The 20,210-nt window shown below is 40.0% G+C and overlaps 1 protein-coding gene across 1 annotated transcript in view; it reads right to left on the reverse strand.

Moving 5' to 3' along the window:
- Positions 1-17,808, reverse strand: part of LOC117540141 (gamma-aminobutyric acid receptor subunit beta-2) — a 56,677-nt gene extending 38,869 nt beyond the window's left edge. Inside the window, exons 1-3 of the mRNA XM_034206674.1 lie at positions 17,402-17,808; positions 17,148-17,245; positions 16,409-16,476 (exon numbers count right to left, since the gene is read on the reverse strand). Of these exons, the coding sequence (XP_034062565.1) occupies positions 16,409-16,476; positions 17,148-17,245; positions 17,402-17,484 (249 nt within the window). The 5' untranslated portion in view covers positions 17,485-17,808. The remainder of the gene's footprint in view (positions 1-16,408; positions 16,477-17,147; positions 17,246-17,401) is intronic.
- Between the last annotated feature and the right edge of the window lie 2,402 nt (positions 17,809-20,210).

The following is a 20,210-nucleotide window of genomic DNA, read 5'->3' on the forward strand; positions in this document are numbered from 1 at the left end:
GATCTTGTGTGACATCACTTGCCAGCCCCATAATAGGCATCATTTGCAAAAAGCCATCAGCGATTCTGGCACACACACAACTCTCCCTTACCACAGGGCTCACTTTTAGAATCTTAGGTAGCTGTGAGATATAAAAAATAAAGTGACAGCCATGAAGGAATAAGAAGGTGCTGTATGACGGGCGGCTGATTATCAAAGAGTGGATATTTCCATTGTCATCCTTGAGAGCCTGTTATTGGAGGCCTATCTACTTGTGGGAGTTGTGGTTTGCTTTGTTGGGCAGCCTCTGTGGAGGTGCCACTGTGGCCAGTTTAATGTGAGCATTAAACTATTGTCAGAGACAGCTACGGTATAGTGTGCCACTCTCTCTCTCTGTCTCTCTGTGGGAGGAGGAGGTTGTAAATCACCAGAATAACTACAACGGACTAAGGGAGGCTGTCATAACAGCAGTCATAATGAGCATCAGTACATAAACTATATTGGAGAGAGAGGGAGAAAAGGAGACAAAAAGTGATGCAGGAAGAATGATGTTAGATTTATGGGAGCGGAACTTGCTGTGCTGTCAAGGAAAGGACAATACAACATGATCTTTATTTTCTCTCACTCGAAGCCACTACAGAATGTGAGGATCCATTCAAACTAATAACCAAGATTCAGTTCCACAGCACGCCTCCTACTGTGTTAATGTGTCCTCATTTCGAAGACCAATGTTTAATACATTTCTTACAGATTGAGTCAATCAATAAATACATGGACTGTCAGAGATCCATTTTGTTCATAACTGCTAATCTCGTTGTTTTCTGTTCTAAAGCCTTTTAAGTCAAAAGAATAGTTAGGAGAAATGAAAATAACAACCTATTACAAAAAAATTACAATACAGCTCTGAAAAGACAATCCAAACATTCAACAAAAAAGGGTAATTATTTCTGTAAAACACCCATATCAAATCAAGTTAATACTAATGCTCAGCACATGTGTACAACAGCTATATCATCATCAAAAATCTGACGCCTCCATTGGTCTGTTGACTCCGCTCACTTGACCTACCAGCGTACAGTGTAATCTGAGAAATGCACTGTCATCACCACTCTGCATTAACTTTTAGCCATCTAAATGAGTGAGAGGCAAATGGAACGGCCTTCAATTATTTGCTGAAAATTGGAGTCTTGAGCCATCTTACCCCAAACCACAAACGGCTGAAAATCCTCAATTAGTCATAATGACCAGGGTCACTCCTGATATGAAAGCAGTTTGGGTCGAATGTGAGCCTGTTATTGTTATTTAAATTGGTTGGAGAATCGTACATTTTCAGATTGTGGAACAGAAATAGAAAAACGAATAAACTCTCCTTTAGGCTGTCTAGCACTGTTCTGTTGGGCTTATAGCCTAAACAAATAGCAGGTACAATCTGAGCTGGTGAGTTGTACATTACCGCTTGCCATGCAGCAGTGGCCAGCAACGGTTAGATGTAACAAGTATAAATTATGTGAATGGGTAAACTGGAACTTAAGGGGACAAAGGGTGATCACATAATCAGTGTGGCACAAAATAATGATGTCCCTCCTGGGAGCTCTGTGTTTCTTAATTAAACACATCATCTGTGACAAGGCCCTGCCTACACCCACTATAGTGCCATCCAGAAGATGTTGTCCAAAAGTAACAAGTTACTGTAAGGGCACATCTTACAGCCAAAGTCTCTGTGTGGGCAGTTTTCTCAGACAGTTTTCAGACAATGCTACAGTATATATACAGTATATGCTTGGTCAGTCAGCCCTTCAGGCAGCATCATTGTGTAAAATGACATATTGGTATTTCATGGATATGACAGTTTGAGTCTGATATGATTTGACTGTCATGGAGACTCATGAATGCCAAAAGTGTTAGTGAGTAATCATCATTTTTGTTTGGTTGACTCTTCTGCACTGCATTGGTCTTGATTATGAACAATCTATAGATGTCTTGGCCTCTATGTAGGGCATTCAGTTATAACCTTCAACAAATTAGAGAACTAGAGACAAATCTAACTTTGTGATGTTGTTTATTTTCCAAATAGATCAGCAGCAATCAGAATTAAAAAAATGTGGATATCAGAAGAAATGATTCATTTTGGCCACTAGATGTCCTGTAATCAACAACAAAGTCACATTGGGCATTTAAACAAACAACTAAATATGTTTTTTTGTCTATTTGTCCTTCGGAGGAAACCGACAGAAGCTTGGAATATGAAATGTATGACAAGGTGGAGGAGACGAAGAGAGAAAGAATGATAAAAGCAGGATAACAAAGCTTGAGAAAAGTTTGGGAGTGATGCGGTGTGATAGAAGAATGATGAGGATGGAGGAATGATAATGGAAGCCAAGCTCTACAGTGAGAAGAAAGCAGAGAAAATAATCTGGATGCCAAAATTGTGAATACTGGTTAAATATATCTCTTTCTTCTCACCACCCTTGAAGCCAGTTTTCCATTTGAGAGCTGTGGAATGGTGTGGTGAGTGTGCTGCAAGGGAGGGGGGGTTCAGAAGGGGGTAAATGAAAGGCACTGGAAAGCTCAGTGGAGCAGTGATGCAAATTGCTTTTATTCTCACAGCTCTTCACTTCCAGTCTCTGATTTCAGCACCAGCAATGACCTCCCTCTGCTACTGTACTTCCCCTCTCCCCCCTTTCATCCCTTCTCTCATCTGCCCCATCCATTCCCCTTTTCTCTCTTTCATGTTATTTTCTTCTATTTCTTCTCCCATTTTCCCCTCATTTCTTTACATGAATCTCCTTCCATCTACATCTCCCTATAGCTTCCCTCTCTCTCATATATTCCCTCTCCATTTAAATCCCAAATGGGGGCTCCTGTTGCATTTATTTGCATGCGGTAGAGAAAAAAAAGGTGGAGCGAGAACACATTGAGTGTGAATGGCTTAGATCATTATCGCTAAACAGACACAGCCGAGGGAGCCGTCTAGAGAACAAGACAGGTGTTGGATCAGCCTTCAGGTGCTTTATGGGTTTTGAAAAGCCCCATGAAGGATTCAGATTTGAATATATCCACCTCAAAGCTCACCGACATAAAACTTGGCAGACATCATTTCCAAAATTGGCTTACTTTGCAATCAGGTAAAAGGACGAACCAAGCAATTACATCATTGATTGGCAATTGACTGTTACATCATGTGAGAATGTGAAAAAAAAGATTTTTTTTTTTAAAGAGGTATGTTGCTTTAAATTATTTCTATAGTGCACTGACCTTGAAGAGTGGCACTGAATCCTAAAGCAGCCTGTCTCCTCTATCCTCTCTGTGTATGTCTCCTAATCTGCTCTCCTGCTCTCTTTGTAATACCTTTAGTGGGGAGGAAATGTGATCCCTCCACCACTCGGCCATATGTCCATACCACACTCTATCATCCGCCGACTTCAGTTCCTCCAAAAAGCCCTCCAACAACAAGTGGCTTTCAATTTCCTGTCTCACACAGTCGGCATGCCCTCAGCGCCAGGGTATGAGGAACCTGGCATAGGGCACAGCATTTCCAAAGAGGTCTAATAATAAATATGCCTATCCCCTCAGAGCTGTGTGACATATATTCCCCACTCTCCGGAGATCTGTGTATGGAGTCCTTAGTATTCAGCTCTGTATCTGGAACAGCTTGTGCGCTGCATGTAGTAAACTTTCAACAGGAAAGCATACAGGGACTGCAGCAGGGGTTTCACGTGGTCTGTTTACCCCAGAATGAATAATGTTTTAACTGAAAAGGCAGACTGACGGCTCTAATGAAAAATATAGAACAAGGAAATGTCTATAAACAAAGTACCATGAAGGATATGTTTTCATTTATATAACGACATAAGTCTGACCAAAGCTCCTAGACTCTTCATGTTTTTTGTGTGTAAACTCTGACAAATTGCAACAATGATCCAACTCCTGTTTACGTTATCTAACCCCTCTTTCCGTCATACTGCTCCTCTCTCTTTCGCTCTTTCTCTAAGTGTCTCTTATCCTTCTTTCTCCGTGGGCTATAAATCCTAGTTTTCCTTCAATACTCTTTCATCATTTACTCTGGCCTGGACATCGCTTTCAAGTGAGCTCACTGCTGAAGGTGAATCTAATTTGGAGGAACCTTTCTTTTTCCCAAGCTCTCTCCCAAAGCAGAGGTTCGCAGCCTCGCCAGTTGGCAGTCGTGCAGCTTAACTCACTACATACAATTTATTACTGTAGAGTCGATTGGAGCATCTGCAGGCACTTTTGTGTCCCCGGAGAGGAGTAGAGTGAAGTGGCAATTCGGAGAGAGGGGCGGTTGGTGGCGAGGGGTGATGGGGAAGAGAAGAGAGAGGGCAGAGCAGGACGCAAATTATGAGGGTGGATTTTGAATTTCCCTGGAAGATAGGGGGGGAAGTTGATGGAGGTTTCACTCTCAGCTGTCATTCAAACTAGCGGGAGGTTAGCTGGCCAAAGAGATGGAAGAAAACGTGGCTCTGTGCACGTCATGTGTCCCACTTACTGCTCCAACGGCTTGAAAAGATTGTGTGAGGATGTGGGGGGCATGGAGTCACATACATTGTTCATTGTGTGTGTGAAAGTCATTGTGCAGGTAATGAAGTGTAGCTGTCTGATTACAAACTAACACACATTTCTGCCTTTTTGGCGCTGCTAAAGCTTTAGACATCAGCTGTCCTTTCAGTACCCTACATACACGACGCACATACTGTACGCATACACTGATCCCCTAGAGTAGTCCCACATCTCATGCATTATGGAGTTCTGGAGAACTGAGAAACAAACTGATTGCTATTCAAAGAGAGTACCAAAAAGCACACACCACATCTACATATTGTCAACAATGAGATAATGCAATTTACAGATCTGTGGATCGATGGCGATTATAGAGCCTGAGTTAGTGGAGAACACTGGTTATCAACCTAAATCTGAACAAATGCACTTTATGCCTGTCTCTGAGTCTTGTTTTAGTTGTCCAAGAACAGAGTTGTGTTGGTTTGGATTTGATGGCCTGTATACAGTTTCTCCTTGAGCAAGGACACCCTTGAAGAAGCAATATCTCCTCACAGTTGGACTGAGTATGTTCGTGTGCATGTGTGTGTACACTTGCATGCTCATTAAATGGTTGACCTCTGAGTATATATATTTAATAATAGACCAGTAAGCCAATAGTGGACATTCTTTTAGGTCCATTGATGGTCATGCTCTTTAGCTAAGACGGAGCCTGCAGATGCGTGAGTGATAAAGTTATTGCAGCTATCTTAAGGCCCCACTAACATCAGTAAAAATCGGCCAAAAATATCAAGTCCACACTTATTTAAATAACTGTAGAAATAGATGACTAACAAGGATTAAATGTAATGGCGTCATTGAAATCTACTGGGACATCTGATAGAGCTTTTAGGACTTGAGTTAAAGGTACTAAGAAGCAAAAATGGGTACAATATACCATGGAAAAAAACTACTCTGGAAGTTTGACATTTTCTCATGAAAGTAATAATGAAAAAAGTTCTACCGAATAAACAGAGCACCTCGGACATTTGACATTTACTGATTATTTCAAATGTCGATTTCCAGTTCTTTTGATTCCGTAATGAAATTGAGTTCACCACTCTCTATCTGAATGTACAGGTACATACAACATTAAAAACATGTTCATTTCAATACCAGCCCTTGTCCTAGTTTATGGACTTTGCATGTAAAAAAAACTTGAAGTATGTAATTGAAATTTGGTTTTAAACATGCAACAATGAATAATCATAGTTTATATTAACCTAATGTGAGCATCAAAAGGGTTTAAATCCTGTAGTACTCTGGAATGAGAGTGCATCTCACACCACCCTGTAGATGCATTGTGGTCAACACAAATCCTCACAATGTTATTTGGTTTTCCAGAGATTCGTTCCTCTCCTCATGTCACCTTAACTGACCTTTCAATTTTTACATTTATGAATCAGAATCCCTTTACACAACAGAGTGCCCTGCATTGTTGCGTATATGAATATAAAGAGTACTTGTAAAATCTGCAACTCCGCTAAGAAGAGAGGGTGATAAAGCATAATAGTGAACTACTTCCTCCTACTTCCTTCCTGGCACTCCCACTACTTACCAAGCAATAAAACACTTATACTGCAAAGTATCCAACATGTAGAACACATTTGAAAAATCCTAAGAGCATCAGTGCAGAGAATATAACTACATAAACAAGTACGAAAAAGATGAACATATTATTTCTCCCACTCAATCTCCATGAGTAGGAGATGCATATTCCGAAATAAATAAATTCACAATAATGTATGCATTTTAAACAGGTACCTGCGTGGCTAACCTCCGATCCAGGTTTCTTTCTTTTCATCTTTATTTTCCTGAATTCATGCTTACAGCTGACAATATAAGGTTGAATAATTCATTTATAAAAACAACAAAAGACCATTCTCATCTCATCGGCCTTTGCCTTTAGCAAATATGTAGATTTAAGACTCTCTACTAGCTGGACAGAAAGATGCATTATTGCTCTTTGCTTCATTTTCTCTACAGTCAATGAATCAAAACACAAAGAGAAATACTAGGCAGCTGTAAACTAACACCCTATAGACAATGATTTGTTACTGTCAGATTTTCTGATAACACTACAATAAATTCACATTTAAAATTCAGCTCGTTTTATCACCAACATATAATAACATGTAAAGAAGATGCCAGAACGAAGACAAGTGAAACCATATCCCTAAGAACACGAACAGCAACACGAACAGCTTCTGCATTATCCCTCTCCACACTATCCCATTATCAGCTTTCAGTGTCATGTTCAGCTGCTGTGAAAACCAATCCACACCCGCTGTCTGTCCTGTTTGGCCATTTTTAACTTCTTGTTCTTTGGCAAGCTGTGGTAAAGCAGAATTTAGTCTTATGTTCGATTGACAAGTGGCAGTTTCAACGCACTGTGAAATCTGTGTGAAAGTGCCGGACATGAGCCCAAACACAGCAGGACCAATTACAAAGCTTTGATGACTAAAGATGACAGGACTACCACGTGAGTAAACCTATTTAGATTGAAAGAAAGAAACCCATTCAATATAACTCTAAAAATCACTCATCTTAGACAATCCGAACACAAAGATGTTACAACATTTAACATTTTCTCTTTGTTTTGTCTTTTTATCTACACTGGGATTATCAATTTCCAGCTTTTCAAATTGCTCTCCAGTGTGGATACGTTTGAAACTTCTCGCAACATGTAGAAGGTAAAACTGGAAATTCCTAAGTATTACATTTTATTTTGTAGGCAAGTCATTCTAAGTTGCACCTGTCAACCAAAACAGTGTTGTCATTGACAAATGCTTATGCTGTTCGTGACTGCATGTGAATTCAACTGTGATTTGATAACAACTCTCAGCGCAGCATACCAGTTCTTATTATTAGCCTGTCTGAAAAGGTAGCATTTATCAATTCAAATCATCACAGAGAGTCAAAGGCAACCGAGTATAACTCTCTTAGCCGAGACCAAATGGAGTAAACAGCCAATATTCTTGTTAATAGTCCTAATGAGACTACACATATAACACACGTGATTTCGACCTCTATTGGGTTACTTCCGGTGGATGAGTGAAAATGTAGCGATCTCACTCTACTCACACTTCATGGGATATCATACTGAGTGTGTCAATCTGAACATGTTACCTTGAACAACAACCTAAAAATAGATCCCACACAATGATGAGTGTTATCCCCACAACACAACACAGGAGTTGCTTACACACTCAAGGCTAGGTTAGTTAGTTATCAATATTGTTGTAATTATTTCTTACATAAAAAGAAGAATAGCTTACAGATGTAATATCAACCTATCCTCCTACGATGGTTCATACAAGATCTGTACAAATAGTTTGATTCTTCATTTACCATGCATTCTCTTACATATTACATATTTCCAGCAACACATTTCAATTTCCACTCATTAATTGAATATAGTATTTTCAAAATGAACTCTTGTCTTCCCAGGATACAACTTTGTTTAGGCAACAAAACGATTTGGTTGAGTACAGAAAAGATAAGGGTTTTGGTCAAAATAAAACGATGGAAGAGGCAAGAAAACTAATACTAATCGAGCAGTGGGGCTAGTGACAGGGAGATGTGATGCCTCCTGGATCGGTAGGGCCAGCCGATTTACCCACTTCGATTTGCAACCCTGTGTTATCCCACTGCAGCAGGGCACCAGCCTTGTGTAATTAAACAGTGTATCAAACAGGAAAGGTACAGCATAATTGAGAGAGAGAGAACAGACGGATGAGGGATGAGAAGTTAAAGATGGTAACAGCCTCTTGACAAAGGACAGGTGTGAAACTTATTACCCTGCAATGAACGAACGGCAACAATGGCAATATGCTGTCAATTTCACACGCTTGGCCTACCGCTAAGAAAACAAGAGGCTACTGTTTAACAGTTAGACAGCTGCATGCCTGGTAGCTGAACAGCCATCCCATCATTCACTGTCACAGACAACGGTGAATCAGATGCCTTACTAGCAGGCTTGTTTGACCTGGGGGAATTGATTACACGCCTTCCTTCTCCTGACATTTAGAGCTGGTTGATTAATTGTACAATAAGTAGTGTCTGTACAAGTAATAATGACTTAAGTAGTACATATTTGTTAGTTGTGTGTGTGTGTGTGTGTGTGTGTGTGTGTGTGTGTGTGTGTGTGTGTGTGTGTGTGTGTGTGTGTGTGTGTGTGTGTGTGTGTGCTGTGATTGGTGTATGTCACATCATTTATCAAACTAAGATTTTGTGTGTAATGTTCAAAAGATATCCAAATTGACACATACCACAACACGATGCCGCAGGGTCCTTAATATGGCTTAATGGAGTGAGCTTTAAAGGTTATACAGAAAGGTTTGTAATAAAATACCCCCCAAGAGAGGGTAATAGTCTAACTGCTGTTTTCCATCTTTACATTCTATGTTGTGTTCCTCATTTCAGGAAATTATCTAAATATTTGGAAAAATGTATCCATGCTAGCGGATGTATACGTTTATAATAGGTGAAGTGGGGTTGGAAGTGCAGTGACAGTAACAACTAGTAGGTCATGTTTACCATGTTTACTACATTTGTGAAATTAACATGAAGATATGCAGCACATGTTCTGGCAAACCATCAATCAACCTGTAAATAACCAGTCACTGGATTCATACAAAATGGTGCCCTGCTTGTGTCACTAAAAAAGTCGGAAGATAATAAATAACTAAACGTGGATAGATAAATAATGTGTTGGAAAAACAAACCCGATCCAGGGAAATGAACATAGAACAAAGAGAGTGTTAAAAGGCTATTCACTGCTGAAACATAAAGTACATTTAAAAATAATTCACCTAGTGAAAAGCCGCATTTTTGGCAAACTGCAGAAACCTGTTGTGCAGACTACTGATGACATTTAAGAGATATCTGCAGTGAGAACAATAAGACTGGCTGCCTAGCACTTCAGTCACCATTTTCCCAGACATCTTTGTACACAGCTTATGAGATTTTGACTGCGCAAAAACCTGAGGTAATCTTGTCACGCCGACAGTTGCTCCGTCTACCTCTCCTCCCTCCTCTGCCTCTTGTTCATCCTCACTATGCCATGTTTTCTTCTCACCTCTTTCAGATGTGCCATTCGTCAGACGCCCAACAGCTGTTGCTCCTGAGTTTTCCAAGTCCTGCACAACTCTTTTGTAAGCCACCTGCTCACCCAGTCGAACATCATCTGTACTTAACCCCAGCATATAGAGGATAACTCACAGTTTGCCTCTGCCAGGATTACTATGTTGTCTTATCTATTTAAATGTGTATATGTGCCTGCCTTTTGATTGACTGCCTTTCACTTTCAATATGTAGGATTTGTTTGACATATCTGATTGACTTTGTTTCCAACTGTTAGCCCATTTATTGATTGAGTAAAAACAACTTGAGTATGCCGGTTCCAATTCTTGTACTCATATGTTTATATGTTAAACTGACATCCAAGTCCCAGCAGTAAAATAACAAAAAGCCAAATTGGCCAAAACAGATAAATAAATGTTGTTACCTGAACTCACAGTGGCAGAGATAGATCTCCTCTCACTGACTTATGACAGTGGACTATAAACAACTCTAGCGCTGTCGTTTTATATCTATCTTTATTTTGCTGGTTCTCTTTATAAAAGCATGTAAAACATCTTCCTTCATTCATGTTGGCATCATCATGATCACCAACATCATCACAGCAACACAGGCACCACTTTCATCATCATTTAAATTGAGTTAATTGGTTCTGCTGATAAGTAAACACCTACACATATGTTATGTATTGTCACTAGTGACATACAAAACCTCATTCCAGTATACAAACAACCCACTTAATGTCTATGCTTTAACGGCATTCAAGTGGCACACAATGTAATCTAAATGGATTACTAAAACTCTATAGGGAGACTAATCTAAATCTATCCAAACCTACCAGCATGAATAATGCAAGTATGGGGATGGGTTGTTCCAGCACTCCACTCACACAATGCAGTCAATCCTCAGTCACTCCTTCCCTCGTGACTTTCAAGCTAGCTTTTTGGTATTCTGATTTAATGTATGTCTGTGTACAGTATGTCTCATGTTCTTTTTTTTTTAAGAATCTCTTGATAGGTTGAGCATGTTTTTGCAAACCTCTTTAGGAAAGAAATAGGCTACTTAAATAAAGTGGTGTAAAAAATGAAACAGAAAGTGAAACAGTGCGTGGGCTGAAAACATCTTTGCCACCTCAGAGGCGCAGAGCAACACTGCCTTGTAAATAACAGAGACAGACACAATGTTCCCTATAAAAACGAATGGCATCGGTCAATAGGTGGTGTATCAGACATTATATTAGTTTTGCTGACCTTCAAGGCAGATGGGAGTTAAAGGTCCTGCATCAGTAAACATCTGTGCATTGGCAGTGAGTTGTTAAGGGAATGAAATACATTGGAAGCTTTCAATTAGTTTAGGAAACAGAAGGAACAAAAACAGGTTCCCACCATAGCCTTCCAAATATACTACTGTATGTTGTTCAGGAATAACTATATAGTTGGGGGATCTTCGTTGTCTAAAAGGTTACATTCAAATGATCTATAGAGAACACAAAGAGGCCAGAAGGGACTTGCTAAATTAAATGCATTCAGAATAGATTGATTAAATACAGTATTAAAGCTGTAATAATCAAATGTTTTATCTTAGCAATATGTCAAACAGCAACATGTAATGAAGAAGGGGTTGTTTATAATTATGAAAACACCAATAATTATCAACCAACTCTTCACTATCCCTTAGCTAACATGGAATTCAAGCATTTTTCAGATGATTGTTTTTGTTTGGTTCTTCTCTACCCCTGTTTCCAGCAGTAGCAGAAGCAGCCAAAAGCTCTTGATGAATTCCCAAACAAGGCTAAAGGAGTAAATATTGGATTTTAATCAATTGGGTGTCAAAAAAAAGAGTCCAGATGAATGCTAATGTTGCTTTGTGCCTGATGAATGTGTATTAGGGCACAGTTTGCCAACACATTTGCCATATTGTCCTTCAGGTGATCATAAATTGTGTTTTCAGGTTGTTCCGCTGCCCACAAGGGGCCAAAACAGGAACAGGAGCTTGGTGATAAGTCTAGGTTGTCTTTTAAGTCACATCGATGAACCATCTATCCTAAGCAGTGAACATTAATCAATACTGTTATCATTAGAGCCTGGCTTTCCTTTTACATTATGTTTGCTCCAGCTCTCTCCATTAGATCATCAAGTCAAATCCTTGCTGAACCGTGGCTGACTTTGTCTTTGCTCTGGGTATTATGTAATTCGAGAAGCTACTTTCCTTGAGGCTACATTAACATACCAGTTTATAAGGAAGCATGACTTGAGAATAGCGAGGCATCAGGACTGAGGATGAGTGCGTACATGAGAGACAGAGAGTAAGTGTACATCCTCACTAGAGACATTCTAAGTGTGCAAGTATGTTCATGTCTGTCCAGCATGGTAGCAGGCTTTATATAGACAGTTCCTATAAAGGAGACACTGCAGCAGTCCCTCCAAAGGACTTCAGTAACTTAATATTTTAATGTAGCAGTTGTGAGGAATGTAATTACTCAAAATTGGAATAGTATCATTGAAAGTTGTATATTTCTAAGTGCTCCACGATACCAAAACCAACTGTGTACAGCTCTGTGGATAACAAAAGCCTCTTACACTGTACTAGTCTATTTAATGCTTCATCAAACATGTTTACATCTAGTAACTAAGGTCAATACCGATCATTATACGGTTGCCAGATTCAGATATTGCGTGAAGATATTTTTTATATTTTTTCAGATCGTTATGCCACAGGACAAGACTTGGATTGATTTATTTCTCCCATAATTAGAATGCGTCTCAGTGTGTGAATCTTCACACGTTGCCTCCACACTTTCATTAGTTACCATGCAACCATCATGGAGCAGGAGTTAGAGATAATTTCAGTACCGACAAAGACTCCAGTGATCAACCTTTAGTGCATACCTTTGGTGAAACCTTGTCTGATAAAAAGTTTGTGTGCCATGAAAGAGACAATAATGTGCCTTTAAAATGAATAATTTCATCATCCATTTAACAATTGGTACCATTTACATTACATTGAGTTGATTAAGGGGACGTTTCCCTAAGTGTTTTCGTTATTAACTGGGCAATAAATGTTTTAAATGGTGCTGTGGAAATCTATTTAAATAATACCAATTGTACTTGTTTGGGTAATGTCTACTGCTCATCGATTTAGAATCCAGCCCACCTCAGCAATAGACTTTTGAAGGCTCCTGTGAAATAGATCTAAACACAATGCAGACTTAATATCATTTCGAAGCTCTCAGGTCGGGATGAGATATTACGCAATCCTACATAAGTGCTTCCCAATTTTCCTTTCCGTGTATGATCAAATAGGAAGCCTTCCAGCCAACATCCATTACAATATAAACACGTTAGTGATATATAGTATAGGCGTAGTTATCAGTGTGATTCTATGCTTTTATAGCAGACAGACTTAATGTTCTGCTAAAGTGTGGAAATAAGTGGGTAGAGAAATCAAGGGGCTCTGAGTTTCACAGTTTTCTCCAACAATCAATTATCCCCTCTCGACCTTTATGTGCATCAATAATGGTATTTCTGCCTTTTGGAGGAGGATAGGAGTATTTCTTCCTCTGTCAAAACGGTTGGCTTAGGATTCAAGTGCTCAGGAGCTCAACCAAAGGCAAATATTGAAGAGTAAATGGCAGTGGTGAAAGTGCACAAAAGAGAATTTCTGGAAAGAAGGGAAATAGAAGAATCATGCCTCTACATGCCTCCTGTACATATATTTCAATTTTCCTTTGCCTGATGGGTAAATGAAGGCACGCTATGCCACTTGCCTTGGGTTGAATGTTTAACATGACATTGGTATTCAGTGTGAGTGTCCATCTCTGTATGTCCAGCTCTGAGTCATGCAGAATGAACTCTCAGTAGCACTAGGTACATGACCTTCTCTCCAACACCAGCAATGCTTCTGGCTCTCCACATGGTGACTTGTTAATGTCAGGGAGCTCTCTATCTCTCTGTCACATACATATAGAGGTGAAAATGTTGACTCCGAGGTCTTACACAGTCATATCCGATCCCTTTTCTTCCTCGAAGGCTTGGGACTTTGGCCCTGACACCCAGGAACCAGTGACCTTTCAGGGGGATGTAATGAACACCAGCCAGAGCGTCCTCATTACATCTCTGGCTCCGGGCCTAAGTGACATGTAATGTAGTTTTTAGACAATGTATATGACTCACTCATGCCAGCTATTGGTGCACATTTGTTGCCTTAGAACATAAAAAGTCACTGGTTGCTACATTGTTGCAGAGGCTCATATTTAACTAGGAAATGTTATGATGGGGTTTTGGAACAAGGCCCTACATGCTTAAGTCTAGGTTGTGAATTTGGACAACATAAGAACTGCTTACATGACAAATACTGGAGAGGACTTCACGTCCTCCAGGCCACTCACGCTTGAAGGCTTGCATACTTAGCTTGGTGATTCATCTAAAGCGAGCTAGAGGCCTGTGTTGTTTCTAAATGAGTTGCTGTTCTGTGACATTGGTAACAAAGTAAAACAGATGGTCTAAGACAAACCGCTATGCAGGTCCTTATTTTAATGGCCCCTCTGGAAAAATCAAATATATGCACTTTGTTATCACACATTCATGTCTCCACTTTTAATGCAAGGCCTTTAGCAGAGAGCAGTGTCGGTCAAAGAAGAATATATTGTTAATACACACCAAAGAGTCCCGCTGTGGCATAATGGCTAATAGGACACTGTTGGATACATCCTTCAGTGACATATATATCTCCATTATCCTCAACCCTGCTTCTCATCTGCTCTCTAAAGAAAGTACGCATGGTGTTTTATCCCGGCACCAAAATAAGTGTCAGACAGAGAGCCAGATGGGGGAGAGGAAATGGAAGAAAAGAAAGTGCTTCTACACCAGCTGCTATCCTGAAAAGTGGTTACATTTATAGGAAGGGGAGCAGATCAAAGATGCTGAAACCATTACGCACACATGTGGCCTCTTCTATTGATGAGGTTCCAATGGGTCAGGTGGTAATGACCCCCCTTTCACATTAGAGGGTGTTTAGTGGGCGAGAGCTGAAAAATAAATGGGATGATCAAAGACGCTCTGCAGCACCCGGCTTTGTGTTGGGATAGAGAGTAGGATTTTTTTGTTTGGCAATGTGTGTGGGTGTTTGAATATAAGCCCTGACGCACTTCTGGGTAGGAGTAATAAAGGATATACTCTTCACTAAGTTCTTCTCTGGAGGTAGTAGCCCTAAGAAGATGATAGCAGTAGACAAAACAATAAACAAGGCACAACCAACTTTGGACTGTCATGTTGGCTCAGTTGTACGACAAGTTTATTTTTTTTTTACCTCTTTCCTCAGTGTCTTCTTAAATGTTTTTCTTTGCCAAATGCTATCGAAAACAATAAATAACCTAACAAACTAAATGTATCTGTTGCCTGTATAAATCATAACAACATCTATAGAAAGAGGTATATATCAATTGTATGAAACTGTCTTTTATGCATTAGCTGATGAGGACGTGGATACAAATAGCATATTACATAATGCTTTGCTATTTACATCCTGGAAATGCATCCTGTGTCCACACTAACAATATGCATACTGTGCTTGCAGGCACTCCATCACATCACATAAACACAACGTTAGGCAGCTTTCAAGCTCTTGCATCGGTTACACAGGGTAAACATGCCTTAATTAAAGATTCAAGGCCACTGTGGAGGACTCTGCAGACCTGCATTGTGTGTATATGTGCTCGTGTGTGCTCCTGTGTGCATGTATATGCCCTAACGTTGTGCTGGTCTTCTGGGTAAATACATGCAAATAGAAATGGCATCATCTGTTCTCTCATCTCATCTCTACACATCATCATAGTTTACAAGAGCACAAAGATAACATGAGCAACAGCCTTTGGGTGCTGCTGCCAAAAAATATTCCAGCATGTAACCATTCCCTGAGATCACAACATGACTCATTTCACAGCTAGTTACACCAAAACAACTGCAACAGCAGGACATAAATGAGCAAAATGTAAAAAAGTTGTAAATTAAAACAGTAGAGGTCAACCACAGGAAGAGCAAAAATAAAATGACAACATATCTATCAACATCTCATGCATATTATTTCATAAATATCAATTTTTGCTCACCTTGTCAACTGTATTATTTGTATCAAAAGTGACCTTCCATGATGATACAATGCAGCCTTGAGTTTCTGTTAGCTAAAGTGCAGTTCTAACATCTCATCACTAGGAGGTGCAATTGTATGAAGCAAAACTTAATCTCCACTTCTAATATCCCCAGCTCTCAAGTTCCTACACTGTCACAATTTCTTGTTTAGCATTATAAACCAGCCATTATAACGTAATACAAAGAAAAGATAGTATCAAGCAATATGTGTAAGTGTTAATAATTGCAATGGTTGAGAATGGGCTTATACTATATATTTCCCTATAAAATAGTGGTGGTGGATTGAATTTATATTCCCCCAAATAATGGATTGTATGCAGTTATGGTTTAGAGCAGCAATCAGCATATACAATCAACAAAAAGCAATCACCTATGTCAGTCAATTTATTTCAAAACCCCAGAAGGGCTGAATCCATGCCCCAAAACAAATCAACCCAAAACAATTCGACCATTGCCTTCAAGTTTTCAAGCCCACATGTTAGATGCTAGTGATGGGGCGAACATGTACATTTACACAGAACTGCATTAAGAGGGGGTTTCCCCAGTGGTTTGTTTGGGTATTCCCCTACTAGGTTTATGCTTAGCAGGGATCATTAGTCCAGAAGAGTCCCACATGTTCATAGTGAAGGTGATCATAATGCACTACTTACCATATTGACTTCTGACACCATGTCTATGCTGGCTATGTCTATATTCATTCCCACTCCAACGGGAGGACCTAGGACAGATCAAAACAACGGTAAGCAACAGAGATATTGTACATCAGGTCCAGCCTGTATGCTACACTGACGTGTCTCTCACGATCAAACAATATCTACGTGATGAAAACACAGATTAACAATTGTGAGTTTAGCTGTTGTCAGCCGGATAATAGTTTATAGTGTTCATTTCGGGTAAAATAAGACGTGCTGAGCTGCGGCGGAAGTGTGGGAAATTCAGCTAAAAGTTGTTGACATTCAATACCTAGCCTTAAACATGCTTCCGTCGCAGTTAACACCTGGGTTGAAACACGAATGTAAACAAGGTTGGACAAATGTGTTTACAATTCCTACAGGGGTGCACTGGGTGTTGACAGCCACCTTTTTAATGTAGTGATTTTCATTCAAATACATGAGCTGGTGTAGCCTATTTTATCGTCCACCCTTCAACGCCACTCGTGTGTTTTTTCTATTAAATCGCTACTCTGGGTTGTTTTGTCACATTTTCCATTTGTCGTATCATATAATATCATAGAATCTGGTAGGAGTTGATAAGAAATGTATCTTTATTTTTCGGAAATTGCAGAGATAATCGAGTTATCCGTAATTACAGTGGCTAGTTAAACACTGCTATTATACGGGCTGACAAGGCGCAAACTCGAAGAGTTGGAGATAATACGAGTTCATTTACCTCCAAAATCTGGCCTCAATCGTATATCATAACCTTTCAACAGTCTATCCACTGTTTCTTTAACCACAGACATATTGCTAGGTTCATTGGCACCGGCACTATGGAAGAAAAGAGAGAGAAAAGGTGCACAGCAGGTTGATAAGCGAGACATTCTTAGACCTTAAAGTGTCCAAGTAGGCTATATACCATGCCGTCTGAAACACAGGCACACTTAGAAAAAAATGAGTGGAGAATCCTCCGACCCTCTCACTTACCGTTGAGCGCACATCACGGTCAATAGGATAGGGAACAACCAGACGTAGCAAAACCTAATTCTTCTTATTCTGAACACTGCCATAGTTTTGTTTTGTCTATTTTTCTTTTAGTGAAGACAGACGAGGTCCAACTTATTCTTGCCAGTGCAGTAATTCCAATGCTGGGCGCATGCGTATTCCCGACCACAACATCAAGAAGCAGCGCTGCTGCTGCCGGTGGTAGTGGCAGATGTAGTACCCAGCCACGGAGGAAATTTAAAGGAGAACCAAGAATACAAGTTACTCAGGGGCACATGGGGGTCTCCCTGGTTTCTTTACAAAACGATGTGGCGGTTTAAGAAGCAGTGACAGTCAACGGAAAGTTGGTGGTTCGAATTCACGGGGGTGAAATGGAAATGTGGGTGGGGTTGTGTCTCTCCGTTCGCTCTTTAGACGCCCGTCTGCCAAGTCATCTAGCTGTCCCTGAGCAAGGCACTTAACCCCGCTGTTCCACGCGAGCTGCCCGGGGGTTCCCTTCTGAAATCTGGATTTGACATATTTAAGTGCAGCCTACATGCATAATTATTTGAGCGCTGCGCAGACAGACACCAGAATAATTCAACTTAACTTTAGTTTTAAAAATCAATGCGTTTTCAAGCTAAATGTTTCCTTCCATAAGGTGGAATGCAAACATGACACAGAAATTAGGCTGATACAGGCCGTAGTGCCTATATTATTAGGCTTTACATCTGCATATATCATGTGTTCTTTGGAAAATACTAATAGTCAGTGACAACACCCTCCGTGCGTGGGTGTGAACATGCACGTGTGGTATGATGCCGAACAAGGGAGTTAAGCTGTTCTTGTAGTTTTTCTAAGTAGGCTACTGTCAGGCGAGTCCCACAGGGGAGCGGAGGGAACAGAACATATTCACAGTTTGCTCTCTCCTTCCATAAACAGAAAAAAACTAACAAAAAAACCTCACTATGAGTTAGTGACTCTGTCCATGGTGCTACAATGTATGAATTCCTCCTCTCTCTGACTCTGTCCAGTGTGCTGAATGTGCTCGCCTCTCTCTCTAGTGCTTTTCTCTCCATACAAAAGGGGGTTTCCGTGCTAGAAATGAATCCCTCCACCAACAGTTGCTCACGCATCGATTTCCAAGCACTCGGGCCTCTGAAGAAAACGAGAAGCGTGGCTTAATACTCTGAGCGACGCGGTGCCAATGCAGTGCCTCGGGGTTGGAAGCGGGATGCATGAACTAGCACTGAAGCCTGCACTTAGCACATCTCGCAGCCATGCACGCGTGTGGCTCCACGCACTGGTGAACAGGACGTGCACCACTATGTAAACTCAGACACGAATCGTCATGGATATGCTGGGAATCCAGAGGCGGATGCTGGAGCAGTGAGCCCTGTGGAGTCCTACAGCAGCTCCTGAGAGAGGAGGGGGACAGAAGGTATCCTATCAGGAAGATGTAACAATGTACTCAACTGTAAAAACACAGGAAACAATAATGACTGTCAATCATTTGATTCTACTTATTTACAAAAATAATTGTCTGTGTTTTACATACAAAATCAAATAGAATATTGCAACACATTTGACCTGAAGGGGGAGCTGTAAAATTTGAAGAATTCAAATGTTAAACAAAACTCAGAATGAATTGGGTTATAATCAATATTCTATTTTCAGGCCCATTGCACAAATTGGAAATATATCTACAGTGGTCGAGTTTACATTTTTTGAAAAAGATGATTTGGCATCTGCATTTTGGGCTTAGGATTCATGTTGTTGGTGGTCATGTATGTCAAAGAATCCAATAATACAGTATATGTGAATGTATTTATTATATATTGCATCCCATTAGTATGTGTGTTGCATCGTCAGAATGTCCCGCCTATGTAGATTTTTCTTGTGTGACTGAGTTATTTGAGAACTTGAGTATTTATTATAAATTAATTAGCTAATTACAAACCAAAATGGGTAAGTTCTATCATTTTTCTTGCAGATGTCTTGTTAACAATAAACAGTTATTTTTGGTAACTGTTCAAATTAGTTCATATGACACACATTTTAAGTTGCCATGCCTCTTGACTGAACAATAAGATATCTCTTCTATACAGCATGATGTTGCAAGCATGGGATTTAAAAACTAAACTCTCTGTATAGACAATGCAAACTTCATACAATGTGCAGACAGAGGAAAGTTGTAAATCAGAGTTAGTATTGTGCTGTGGTGCTACCTGGTTAGCCTCTGGGAGGAACAGCAAGAATTATAGTGTATTCCACCATGAATAGCACTCTTGACATTTGCTATATCTTTTCCTGAAACAGGCCGGCACTAGAATTCCCAATTACGTTACAAACAATATGAATGGACACATTTTAGTGACTGTCATGGAAAGCAAGACAACTCAAGTGTTTCTCGTGAGTGTTTTCCCCTGGAAACAAACACAATACACACAAACGCAAAAATACACAAACACACACATACATACACACACTCGCGAGCTTCCCCCAGACTAGTAATACAAACGAAAATATTTTCCCTCCGTACTACTTTGATCATTTGCTCCGCTAATAATCAATCAGATAAATGGATTCCAGAGAAGAGGAAACTTTGAAGGCCTTTTTCTCAAAATGATGACTCGGTGATAGTCATTATATAATGTGACATATTTTGCTTAATATTTGGAGTACAACAACAATCCTGATATCATTAGAAAGGTATGAATATCCTCTTTCCAACAGTGTATACAACTCAAAATGTGTCTTCGGGTAAATGCGACTGATTTCGATAGAGCAGGTCACATATTATGTGATGTAC

This window comes from Gymnodraco acuticeps, unplaced genomic scaffold, assembly GCF_902827175.1.
Source record: "Gymnodraco acuticeps unplaced genomic scaffold, fGymAcu1.1, whole genome shotgun sequence".
Lineage (NCBI taxonomy): Eukaryota > Metazoa > Chordata > Actinopteri > Perciformes > Bathydraconidae > Gymnodraco > Gymnodraco acuticeps.